Source organism: Podarcis cretensis (genome assembly GCF_951804945.1).
Source record: "Podarcis cretensis genome assembly, chromosome: 5".
In the NCBI taxonomy this organism is placed as follows: domain Eukaryota; kingdom Metazoa; phylum Chordata; class Lepidosauria; order Squamata; family Lacertidae; genus Podarcis; species Podarcis cretensis.
Window position 1 is genome coordinate 22,900,550 of NC_137174.1, and position 13,994 is coordinate 22,914,543.

The 13,994-nt window shown below is 42.8% G+C and overlaps 1 protein-coding gene across 2 annotated transcripts in view; it reads left to right on the top strand.

Annotated features, from left to right (window-relative positions):
* Positions 1 to 13,994, top strand: part of NRG3 (neuregulin 3) — a 610,117-nt gene that overhangs the window by 572,234 nt on the left and 23,889 nt on the right. For both annotated transcript variants that reach the window (XM_079975658.1, XM_079975657.1), the window contains one exon: positions 4,818 to 4,944. In XM_079975658.1, the coding sequence (XP_079831784.1) occupies positions 4,818 to 4,944 (127 nt within the window). The remainder of the gene's footprint in view (positions 1 to 4,817; positions 4,945 to 13,994) is intronic.

Below are 13,994 nucleotides of genomic sequence, written 5' to 3' on the forward strand. Positions count from 1 at the left end.
CCACCAAAATCCGTTTTTGCCCTTGAGAAACATCACATTTAGGCTGCTGTCCTGGGAACTGGGCCTAGAAAATGGAGGAGGTGATTCAAAAAGTGGTTTGAATGTCTCTTGGGCTGAGTGCCTTTTGTGTGATAAATGTTAGGCCCTTTGAAAAGGACAAGTCCTTCTTCCCTTATGTCACCTCCTGTTCTTATCCTGTTTCTGCGAAGAGAGAGGAACATGTATGCCACTCAAAAGCTCTCTGACGAACCATACTGCATCAAAAGTCAATGATGGACAATGGTTGGGGACTGTTTAGCAGTCAGAGAATGATGCAGCCCAGGTTAAGTTCCATTAATTTCAATGGGAGAAATTTCAGGACATGATTTTATTCCTCATTGAAATAAGTAGAATTTAAGTGCACTTGACTTTGGCAGTTTATGCCCACCAAAAAAAAAAGTAGAAACTTATAATATATATCCCTATTAGTCCTATGCCCATTGCAATAAAATGCTGTCTAGACAAGGCATTGATTACTTTTCTGTTATTTTATGATTAACCATTATGTTTTCATTTTATGTTCTGTGTTTTAGATAATTATTCTGAAGGAGGAAATTTGTGTTCACGGATGTCACACTTACACGTTGTACAACCTGTGCGTTGGCATCCTTGGAATACTCAAATCCACAAATGTATTATTTAATTTCTTAATTTTTATTGACTAGAACAGTCCCCCCCCCCCCACACACACCATTGAACTGGCTTCATTGACCAAATAAAATCAAAGCTTTCTCTGTAGCTCTCATTGTCCTTGCTAGGGCACATAGTTCATCAGCCGCAAATTATGCAAGCAACAGATTCATGGTTCTTAAACCAGGAAGCCAGGAGTCAATGTGCATATATCACAACAATATAGGGCCTTGTCCTATCAGAATCTACCATAGCTCCCCATATGTATCTAGATTTAGTATTGCTGAATTTTGCAGTTCTTGGATGATGGGTGGCTCTTAAGAACATGAGAAGAGTTCTGCTGAATCAGACCAAAGGCCCATGTGATCCCATATCCTGTTCTCACAGTGGCCAGCCAGAGACTTATGGGGAGTTCACTAGTAGGGCATGAACAAAACAGCACTCTCCCCATTTGTGATTCCCAACAACTGGCATTTAGAGTCTTTCTGCCTCCCAACAGTGGAGGCAATACACAGCCATTGTGGGTACTAGCCACTGATAGCATTGCTATCTCTGAATTTGTCTGAATTTTAAAGCCATCCAAGTTGATGGGCATCACTACAGCTTGTGGGAGCAAATTCAACCCTTTAACTATATGAGCTGCAAAGAAGTACCTTCTTTTGCCCATCCTGAATCTTCCGACATTCAGCTTTGTTAGAGGGTTCTAGTATTATGAGAGATGAAGGAGAACTATCAGAGTATATATGGGCATATTATTGGTATAGGGAATGCCCATAACGTAGTGAACATTGACATTAATGTGTGAATGCTGACAACCCCTAATGAGTATAATGAACATTTTGAAATAATCAGTAAGAAGGGACAAGAGCTCAGTGGTAGACCTTTGTGGGAACACTCAATCAAATTTAAAATATCTGCAATGGCAGATACATATTGCAATGTCTATATGTAGAAGTTGGGTTTTTGTAATTATCATAAGCTGGAGAAATGGGTTTCTACTTGCAGACAGAATTGTAGAGGTATAATAATGGATGCAGAAGGAGGAACATGTGTTGGTCCTCAGTGGCACATACATTGCATGTAGAAGGGGTGATCCTCAGCATAGTTACAAAACTCAGGTACTAGGTGATGAGAAAGACCTCTGAGACCTTGGAGAGCAGCAAACTAGTCAGCACAGGCAAAATTAAGCTACATGGACAAACAGACCCAGCAGTTCCCTACGCTTGTGAATACATCTCCCCTCATTTTGGACAAGCATCCCTCCATGTTGACAATAGCATTTTGCCAGATGTCATCGTTTGCTGGTTGTCGTTTGTTTGTCCCGTCCCCCCAAACATTAACAACATTGGCCTGGGACCGCCCATTTTCACCTTTGAATGTAGCTATACGCCGGCTCCCTCAGCCAATAAAGCGAGATGAGTGCCACAACCCCAGAGTCGGCCACAACTGGACCTAATGGTCAGGGGTCCCTTTACCCTTTACCTTTACCTTTATGAGCCACATTTCAAGCAGTCAGTGTAACAAATAAAAAAATGGTTGAGACCAACTGTCTCACTTTGGCTCAAGTTGTACATTGCAGCAGGCTCTGTGTGGTGGATTTTTGTGGCAAAAATCAGCCTGTGCAAGCTTGCAAGTCTCGGGGAAAGAAGGGTGGGTGTAAAAAAGCAGTTTAACCCCTTTCCCTTTGGTCATTTTTCCATTTGAAAAACACTTTCCCCAAGCTAAGCTTTCAGACACAGATAGGGCATCCTCTGAGGAAAAAGTAATCAGGTGAAGCTGTTTTGAGGCGAGAAATACCTGAAGGTGAACTCCATCTACTGACTGTGGTGGTCGGAGAACAAAATACTTTTATATAAGACTCTTCCGCAGCAATCTCGAAATTGCTGTGGTATTCTCTCACCAGCTAAGCATCTGAAACTAGCTCACAACATCCAAAAAGGGCTACTGCTCAAAAGCATGTGCTCTGGATGCAGAAGGCTGCCAAGTTCCATCTGGCATCTTTAGGCAGGGCTGAGAATGTCTCATGTCCAAAAGCTTGGAGAACTGTGGGCAGTCATTGTAGACAATGCTGACCTGGCTCAATATATGGCAGCTTCCTATGTTCGTCAGATATTCTGATTACTAGAATGGTCCAGAAATGGGTGGGGACATGAAATGTATGACCAAATTAGCTCAAGTGTTTTCAAATTGAATGGACAGTTCCCAGCCAGCACATCAGAACATGAGAACAGAACTGTCTTACAATGATCTTCTGACATCATAATAGAAGTCAAGTCACTCTGGCAATTCACACTCTTGAATCAGCCACAGATGTGGCAGGTTTGAGTTTGTGTGTGTAGATAGATATACAGTGGTACCTCGGGTTACATACACTTCAGGTTACATACACTTCAGGTTACAGACTCTGCTAACCCAGAAATAGTACCTTGGGTTAAGAACCTTGCTTCAGGATGAGAACAGAAATCACACAGAAGCGGCGCAGTGGCAGCAGGAGGCCCCATTAGCTAAAGTGGTGCTTTAGGTTAAGAACAGTTTCAGGTTAAGAATGGACCTCTGGAACGAATTAAGTACTTAACCCGATGTACCACTGTACAGTGACAGCCAGCAATGTACTGATGCTTGCAAAAGTGAGAGATGTAATTAAAAGGCACATAAAAGAAAGAAAAGCCACTTCTTTTTCTCTTTCCCTCCACCCCGCACCAAACTCACAGTGTCTGTGACAGTAGTGTCTCACATCAGATGTAACTGATCTGTAGGAAGGGCTATATGAATGGAAAACAGGGACATTGTATGTACGCTTGATAACTATGGAAATCCTTTAATAAAAACAACTATTTTTAAAAAGCACATAAAACATGCAATTCATATAATTCCCATGAACCATGATTTTTTGTTCCCCAATTCTTTTAAAATGGATGTTTGTAATAAAGCTCCAAATAAGCATATTCCGCAGTGGAATTTCACTTGCAGTGAAATTGTGTTAATTCTGTTACACATTATAGATCAAGCTTCAGGCATGGTTGCAGATAGAGCCATACTTCTAGTGTGAATTGCAAAAAGGAAAGCTTATTTATTGCTAAGATGAGACGTAGTCTTCTGAGAACATGTCCCCCCCCCTACCCAAAAAGGGCACTTTGCACAATTTTATCTGATTCCCCCCCCCCCCATTTCCCCACACAATGCTCCAGAACAACCCTGGCTGCAGAGCACTGTGAAGGATGCAGAATGGTGGCCAGGTTGCCAATATGCTTACTGCTGCTGTAACCACTTGCAGCAGCAATGAAAAAGAATCAAAGAAACAAACAAAAAGGTTCCCCACCCCTGAGAAACTGTAGGGGGATTTCTCCCTTGCTGCTCTAGCATTTTGTTGAAGTACTTCCCCCAATTTCTCTGTCCACAAATGCATACAGCTCTACTGTTGGTAATAACAGATGTTCAGATGAATAGAAGTTCAGTGGTTAATGTGCATTAACAACTAGATACTGTTAATGTGCAGAACAACCAGATATTGCATATTTCCTGGTCAATATACACAAGCCTTGGGGAATGTGCACATCACAGCTAAACTGTGCATATTAGGAGAACTTTGCACTAAGATGCTGATTAATTTTAATGTTTTTTAAATGAATTTACAAGTTGTCATGAATTTTATTTTATTTCTTTTTTAAAATGCAAACTGATGTGAAAATGTGGAGAAAGGAAAGTAAGACTGGGAAAATGAAATGCTGAAAGGGACAGATTCACTCATCCCTCATTTCAGCATAAACCCTGCATTACTGAGAACAAGTTGTTCTGACCTGCCTGGCAATGGCGTAGCATGGGGGGTGCAGAGGGGGCTGGCTGCACCGGGCGCAACATCTGGGGGTTAGGGTTAGGGGGCGCAAATCCACGGGTTAGGGGGCACAAATCCATGGGTTAGGGGGCGCAAATTACTTGCCTTGCCCTGGGTGCTGACAACCCACGCTACGCCACAGCTGCCTGGACTTTCCTTCACAAAGGTTTCGGTTCTAGTCTGTGGTCATTGAAAATATTAGGACAGTTGGAACCAGAAACCACATTAGAATAATTGAGATTACAAAAATAATAATTACTGCCCATCTTTATCTGGACATCTTTTTGTTTTTGTTTTTTTTTTTTCTTCTTTGCAGAAAGCAAACAAAACTTATTCAGGAACAGCTGAAAGAGACACGAAATGGGAAAACCTACAGCCTTAATGCTTCCAGCATGATGGCAAAATCAGAGACCAGGGCCGAAAGCCGAGTCCAGCTGCAAAATGTAAGTAACTTTGCCAACCTCCATCCTTAATTCACTGGTTGAATGCTTTAATACTGATGGTTTGGGTTCTCGTCACCCCCAGATGTGCCACTAATTTGCACCTGTGGTGCTGTGGAATTGGAAAAAAAACCTGAACAGAATCATTTTATTTGTCCAACAGTCTTTGTTAAAACAGTGCAAATTGGAGCTTTATTATGCTGTCTTGTCGTGGTTTGCCATAGTAAACGCCAGCATCTGAATAGATGTAAAATTTATAGGAAAACTTCAGGGAGCTAAATGGGATGTAGAAAAAAAAGTTGCCTTGAACAGCCAGCCATGTTGGCTCAATGTCTTTGGGAACTATATAGCTTTATGGTGCAAAACAGCAGACTATGAGAAAAGACACATTTAGTTATCTCCACACAAGGTTTTCAATTATATGCTGGCTATGTAAGAAACTCCAAATTAAACATTAGCCAGAACTAATTCAGAACTTGGGTCTGGAGGCAGATGGTTCCTAAGTGGACCCAGGATGGGTCAGCAAAATTGAAGGGGTGCTGAATCAGAGCCCCAGGTTGGATTGTGGGACTGTAATTAGAGTTGCTATCTTCCGTTATTGATCCCCGTTCATTTGCCTTCAATAGCAGAAATCAACGTGTGATTATGATCAGGGTCTCGTGCAATGACCTTAAAGATTGGACAGAAGACCATTCTGGAAGTAACCTTGTCCTGGGCTGCATGATGCTTCAGAGGTTGACACTATCACACTCTGAACCCAAGAAACAAATCAGAACCAATGCAGATGACACAGAGTTAGTTGTATGATCCTAGTGCCAAGCTCCCCATCAATATTTTTGAGCCACATGTTCTCCTGTTCTTTTATGCTCTTAAAGTAATTGGGTTCTTTCCTTGAACCATGGTACTGATACTGATAGGATACATAAAAGTAATATCATCTAAAACCACACACACACACACACACACACACAGACAGACAGACACACTCCTACTGCTTCAGCCCTTCAATATTTTTGTTGTTGTTTTTCTTAGAAATGCCATTGCCTTTCCATGAACAGATGCATTGAGGTAGTGGGATTCAAAGCCCATAAGCAAGAATATTCTCCATCTCAGTTTTTTAATGCTCCATTTTACTGGCGTTGATAGTTCGTTTCTCTTTCTTCTCACCTCCCGGAAAGACAAGATTAATGGGGTGCCTTCATTATGCATTGCAATTGACTATCTCGTAATTGAAGGTTGCATTCTACTTGAAGGTTACTTTGCAGAACAGCACAGGCTGCACTTTGGGCACAGAAAGAGCTTTTGCCTGGACAGATCTTTCCCTGAAAACCAAAGACCGGTTTGCCCTGCTGTTTCATCCACTCACCAAACTTAAACTGCCTTTCAACAAGTTGAGCCATCGTTAGAGACAGTCCAAGACATCTGCTTGCCCTCCCTGATAGTTACAGTCATAATAACCATAATAATGATAACTTGCTACCCCTCATGTGGGCCACTTAGTGAGGACTGCGGCTCATTCATGGGGGCTTTCCTCTGCCCCCGGGGGTACTGTTAGGGTGCAGACTCCTTTCTGTTCAAAGATTCTAGACCTCTCATAGCATTTATAATTCCCCTGATTGAAAGTGGAATAGCCTGGCTTCAGTAGTCTATGCTCCGGTAACCGCCAGATTACATTACATTACAATGTGCTATATGTGGCTCCAGAACCTGCAGCTGGTGCACAACACAGCAGTCGGACTGTTAATGGCAAGCGGATGGTCCAGTCACATTGCCCCAACTACATTGCCTCTCTATGCTTTTCTGAGGGCCTCATTCGCAAAGTGCTGGTTTCCCCCCACAAGCTGATCCCAAATAATACTGCTCTGGGTAACTTAGAGGTTAAGAAAACAACAACTTAAATGGCCACCAGCAGCTGCAAAATACAGATTTACAAAATGGAAGCTGTTCTGGATAGCACTGTGTCAGATAAGATCTGGCATCCACCCCCCCTCAAAAAAGTGGGCATGGCCAGAAGCCAAGGAGGGCTGTATTTCTCTCTTTACTGTTCTCTTTTCTCCCTCTCCCCACCAAACGCCCTTCCTCCCTGCCCAGCAGACTGCTGGAACCAAAACTTGATTGATCTTGCCAGCAGTCTGAACTGATCACTTGCAGGCAGCTTTCAGCATTAGGCCTAGGGCCTGGGCTTTTTTCCAGCCAGAACTCACCAGAACTCAGTCTTGGCGCCATTATAAGAGAACAAGAGAGGCGTTTATGTTGAGTTCTGGCACCTCTTTTTCTAGAAAAATAGCACTGCCTATGGCCATAGGTTGCCACCCCATGGTGTATTAGGACTCCCCGCCCCCATCATTTCTACCCATAGCTTGGTACACTATTGTACCTTAGCGCTCTGCCAGGCTGGATTTGCATGGCAGAAGGACCCTTCTGTACATATGTGCCAAATTCAATGTCCCTTTGGGATCTTGTTTTCAAGAGACCATGCTATGTAAATGCAAGGAAGTGACTATAATCCCGCCACTTCCTTTTTGCAGCTTGTTTTAAATGCATTGCAAATTTGCTTTTCACTTCAGCTAGCCTCATTTATGTTTTCAGCTGTTTGCATAACTGCAGTTAAAAAATACCACAGTCCTCCTTCTCTTCCCTCGCTCACCTCTGTGCCAACGGAAGCTTCAATAGCTTGATTATCAAATCTGCATGCAAGGTTAAAAACATGGATGTTTGCTTTCAAGAGGTGTTTTTCATCTGTGACACAGCACTTCACACAGCGCTTTAAAATGGCATGTTTTCTCATTTGCATTCTTCTTTCAAATTGCTCAATAAATTGTGAGCTCCCTAAATTCACTGAAGGTTCAGATTAGGAGGGTTACATTTGACATTATACTTCTCACGCTGTAAGATGTGGAACTAATACTTACGATCGGCAACACTATATTTAGGAAGTAACAGACATACCTAATTATATAACATTTAAGAGCCTTTTCATTCTTTATTTTCTAAGAGAAAATTAGGTACACATTTCAGATTTCAGGGACAGCCAGCTTCTGTATTCTTGATGGCTACTATTTTCTTCACCTGGTTGGGCCCTGTGAGAATAGGGTGCCAGAATAGATGAGTCTTTGGTTCTCCTTATGCTCAGATACCAGTCTGGAAGTCAGCATTGTCTACCCCTATTTCTTAAAAATAAATAAATAAAAAATCAAAGCATTTTCCAAAAATTATAAATCAGTAAAACCCCTGGACTTGTTTAGGGATTTGTAAATTAATACAGGGAACTTGAACCAAGCTCAGTAGTAGATGGGGATGTTTTAACAGTGGTGTCCTGTGTTGGCAGCTATGTGTTCCCCATCAGCAGTCTAGCCACCACATTTTTCCCCATCTGGATATTCTGGGCCAGTGTATGGTCTACAGTGGTCAGGCTATCTTACTCCAAGAATGTTCGTATTTGGTGAACCAGGCAAAACAGGTAAAAGGCTCACCTACCCAAAGAGGATACATGGGCGTCTTGTGACAATGATATGTTCAGGAGTACCCTAAAGCTATGTACCTGCTCCTGCAGCCGGAGTGTGACTCTGTCCAGAATGGGCATTTTTCAGACATGAGAATAACCTACCCCAAGAGTCTCCATCTTTTCTGAATTCAAGCACAGTTTATCGGCCCTCTTCAGATCCACCACTGCATTCAGAAATCAGTCTAGAGCTTTAACAATCTCTCCAGATTCAGATATTATGGAGAAACAGAGCTGTGTGTTTTCTGTTGGAAATGACTTCAGAAGAACAGTATGGACCAGATATGTGTGGTTCCTATGGATTTATTATTGGGGGAGAACTGAAAAGCTAGAGATGGCATGCAATGGGATGGGATGGACCTGTGACTGAGTGCCACTAAGACTTTAAAAAGGCAGTTTTTCTTCAAATCACATTACTGTATAGTATGTCCCTACAATCGATGGGGGGGGGGAATTCTTTGGTTGGCTTTCCTCAGTGGGCTAACTTGAACCAACTCTCTTGAATTTGCTTGTAGATCAGAAGGTAACTCCCAGTCAGATTGCTCATTTATCTGAATTTTGTAATGAAGTTTTGGCATGTAGAAAGTCCACAAAGATGCATTTTACATTAAAAGTGTATACCAACTGTGTACAACTTAAATACTTTTTGTGCATACTTTCAAAACATTTGAATTAGGCTGCTCAGTCCACCCATAGCTCTTGCCTACAAGAATATTCCTTGTACATAGAAAACAATGTTAGGGAGAACGGATGCAGCCTAGCATTCTTCTTGAGCTGCAAATATTCTGTGTCATTATTTTGTCTTATTTTCATTTCCATGGAAATGTGTGTAACACCTATGTTCCTCTCAGTGAAGCACATTTCTATTTACTGAGGTTGGAAAGGGAATAAATAAGTAATAATTGATTGAAAGTCAATATATAGTCATGGAAGTACATAACTGAAAGGTAAAGTTAAAGGTAAAGGACCCCTGACAGTTAAGTCCAGTCATGGACGAATTTAGGGTTGTGGCGTTCATCTCGCTTTACTGGCCGAGGGAGCTGATGTTTGTCCGCAGACAGTTTTTCTGGGTCATGTGGCCAGCATGACTAAGCCGCTTCTGGCGAAACCAGAGCTGCGCACAGAAACACCGTTTACCTTCCCGCCGGAGTGGTACCTATTTATCTACTTGCACTTTGACGTGCTTTTGAACTGCTAGGTAACCGAAAGGTACCTTAGTGTTATTTGCTCCAAACATCAGCTCCCTACTCATGAATGGAAACTTAAGAAACTTTTGCAAATAAGAACCAATCTATAAAAATTGTAAGAGAATGGTATGCAGTTGGAGGAGAGGGAAGATTGTTCCATCAGGCACACAAAGATTCTTGTGCTGATGGAACAATCTTCTTAGCACCACATTGACTTCCATCCCACATAGCCATAACTATAAAGTCCAGTTAGTTTTAAAGGTTTACTCTTTTACTGGCTCCAACTCTCTGTTACATTCAGGTGAGCTACAAATGCAGTTTCCCGGCTCAATATCTAATGGACAAAGGTTGAACCTCTGTACCATCTGAGAATTTTAATGCCCCCCCCCCCCAATCTCTTTCTAGCCTAATCCCTCATGGTATCATGCACGGTTCCATCAAGATGGAAGAAGGGGTGAATGAAATTTCATTTCAGCACTGAGCAGAGGGTATACATGATGGAACAGGCAGGATCAGTGCTGTAGCAGCATTTGCTGGTGCCCGGGCCATGCACCTGCATGGGGGCACCTGATTCATGACCCCTCAAAATCATGCACCTTGGTCTATGGCCTCCCTATTCCATGACCCCTCATGCTACAGCCCTGGGCAGGATTAGTGGCTATGTGGATTTGTCACTTTTGAGAGACATAAGAACATTAGAGGAGAGTTTTTCACTTCCAGCAAAGTTATACTGGGGAACACCCATCTGTGTTTCATATCATTGTCTGAAACAATGGCCACCATCATCACCTTCTGTAACTGGTGGCAGTTTTGCTGTCCAGGAAGGAGTATTTTCCAACTGTGCTATATGTAGTCTTTTAATTGGAAGTCTGCTAGAGATTGAACCTGGAACTTTATGCAGGCAAAGCACATGATTTGTTGCTGAACTGTGGTTCACTTCCTATTCTAAACGTCACCATTAGCTACCATTTCTATTAGTGCCTTTCCTCCACCAGCTATCAAAGTGTTTCGCAGATGAAGGCAGCAATCCTCTCTTAAACAAACTAGGAAACAGGACCAACCAAGATCACACTGCTGATTCCATGACAGTGTGAGGGGTTGAATTTGGCTGTGAGGCCAGTCTCCTCTGTGTTTGGACCATGCTGTCTCCATTGATTTCTTTAGGACAGCCAGCCTTGGGAGGTAGGAGTGGAAAATTGCTAGTGAGTGGCTAGGTAATTGCATTTGACAGTTGATTTTCTCCATGAAACTGTGAATAATTGGAAAATTTGAACAAAAGCTTATTTTTAAATGCTATCATTATTCATTAATTTATTTAACTACATGCCTCAAAAGTGCTTTTCAGTAATTGCTCTAACAACAAGCACAAATATAATCAGCCAGGAGACAATAAGCACTTTCACAATAATAGCACAATTAAGCCTTTTACTGTACCAAAATGCCAAGCTGATCTAGTAGCCAGAGCAAATTCGTGGCACTTGGACAGGGTATTGGGTTGCTTGCCATGTGGAGCAAAAGCATTTTCAAAGTGCACTTGGCAATTCTGACCCAAAGTGAAAGGACAAATCATGCACAGATTCCAGCTCTGAACATGGGCCTTTAAACATGAAAGGAAATTGAAAATAAGCACAGATGAGGAAGGAGGAGCAAGAAAGTGGAACCTTTTCTTGAATTTGCTCCTCAAAGTAACAACTTTATGCAAGGCTTCTTCAGCAACACTCCCGCACCAGTGAAATCTGTCTAGAAGGGGCTTGGCCCCTATTGCACAAGGCTCAGACAGGTGGTAAATTGGTTAAACATTTTCAGCAGGGGGCCGGTCCACTGTCCCTCAGACCTTGGGGGGCGGCGAACTATATTTTGAAGGGGGAGGGGAATGAACAAATTACTATGCCCCACAAATAACCCAGAGATGCATTTTAAATAAAAGCACACATTCTACTCCTGTAAAAACAGCAGGCAGACCCCAGAAATAACCCAGAGATGCATTCTAAATAAAAGGACACATTCTACTCATGTAAAAACACACTGATTGCCAGACCATCTGTGGGCCGGATTTAGAAGGTGATTGGGCCGGATCCAGCCCCGGGCCTTAGTTTGCCTACCCATGGGTTAAATGGCCTTGTGCAGCCCCATCAGTGGGCAGCCAGCATTTGCCCCAGCAGGGACAGCTCACCCATGAAGCAAGGTGAGGCAGCCGTCTTGGGTGGCAGGATTCACAGGAGCAGAAGATCCAGCCTCCAAGGAATGCATCACCCACTGTCAGTGTTGCCACTTCTACTGCAATAATGTTAGGAAAATGCAACCAGTGCAAAACGCCAGCACCCTGTCTCTACAACTCTACTAGCATCTCTCCGTATTGTGAATGTCACCAAACTTACCTTTTGTTGGTATCTTCATGAACTTATCTAAAAGACTGAGTTAAGCATTTGAAAAATCTATTGAAACCAGACATTATAAGTTCATTTTAGGCTGGGTAGTTCGCAAGTCTTTGTGGCTTTGTTTAATGTTTTGTATTTTTCTCAGAAGGTATGTATAATGGTATGTATAATTCTCAGAAAGTATGTATAATGATTCTGTGTATATTAATCGCCAATGATTCTGTGTATATTAATCGCCAATGTGTTGCATGAGTTGCACTATTTCTACTTCAATGGCAGCAGCAGTTGGTGTGTGCTCCTTAGAGGACAGATCTGCCGCCACCTCAATGCAGCCTCGACAGTGGCCTCTTGGTGAATAGGAGGCTGTGGGGTCTCCTCCCACACTTGCTGCCAATATAGATCTTTATCCCCCCCCCCCATTTCCTGGAAGGGGGAAGGCACCATTTTGTGGTTTGCCTCAGGTGCCAAAATGTCTTCTCCTGGGTCTTGGCCAGTCCTTCTCCTGGGTCTTGGCAGGAGTCAACTGACTTGGCTAACTTCACTTTTAGACAGTGCAATATCAGCAGGTTAGCTGACAGGGCCAAGCAAGTAGCAACTTTTTTTTTTTAGTTTAACATTTCCATAGTGGCCAAGGGATGGGACAGGACCCCTTTTTTGCCTTCTAGGGGTGCATGGCGTGCATGCTTTAGTTTAGTTTAGTTGTATTTAGTTTTCATTTCATTTCAGCTTTCCGTTGTTCCCTAGGAGAATAACGGCAACCACAAGTTGGTTCTCTGATTCCTAATAATAGTAGTAGTAGTAGTAGCAGTAGTAGTAGTAGTAATAATAATAAAAATATGTATTATTATTATTATTATTATTATTATTATTATTATTATTTATTAATACCCTGCCTATATGGCTGGGTTTTCCCAGCCACTCTGGGTGGCTTCCATCAGAATATTAAAAACACAATAAAACATCAGACATTGAAAACTTCCCTAAACAGGGCTGCCTTCAGATGTCTTCTAAAAGTCAGAGAGTTGTTTATTTCCTTGACATCTGATAGAAGGGCATTCCACAGGGTGGGTGCCACTACCAAGAAGACCCTCTGCCTTCCCACCAGTAGCTGCTGTTGTTTCAGTGGCTCCCATTCATTGGAGAAATGACTGGCAGGCAGTAACTGGCAATAGTAGAGATGCTACCACGGACAGACAGCAGGAATTAAGGGGCATTTACCCCATGCCTGAGAAAGGACTGTTAGATGGAGGTGTTTGGCTGTCTTGGGAGCATTGAAAGTTGCATTGGGGAAGAGGAAAGATGAAGACAGGCATGAAAACCCTGGCCTATGGTGACATTAAACTAGTAATGTGTGGGAATGGGACTAGCATCTCTTGTTCAAATGGACATGCATGGACCAGTGTTTTGGCAGCAGTAGCGTCAAGTCACAATGGCCAGTCTCTCTCCTTCAGGCTGGCGTCATAAGCATGAGGTCACAAAGGACAGCTGTTGGACAGAAGGAGCTGGAAACAGGTAGAGACATCACATAGTAGTAATACTCAACCTGGAGTAGTCAGTCTGCCACTCTCCCTAAGTCAGAATGGCAGTTCAGGGAATCCTGGCAATGAAAAGTTAACTCCAGTTGCTAGAGGACAGGTGCAGAGGCAAGTTGAATGCAGCTCATGGCTTACTTTCCACAGTGTGTTTGATGATTTCCCAAGATCTGCAGTCCAAGGTTGCGTAACTGTTGCTTCAGTCCAGCAAGTAGCAATACACATGGATTTTGTCCACATATTACCTAGGGAAACGTGGGTAGCGCTGTGGTCTAAACCACCGAGCCTCTTGAACTTGCCGATCAGAAGGTTAGCAGTTCAAATCCCAGCCCCTGAGTGAACTCCCATTGCTCTGTCCCAGCTCCTGCCAACCTAACAGTTTGAAAGCACGCCAGTGCAAGTAGATAAATAGGTACTGCTGCGGCGGGAAGGTAAACGGCGTTTCCATGCACTC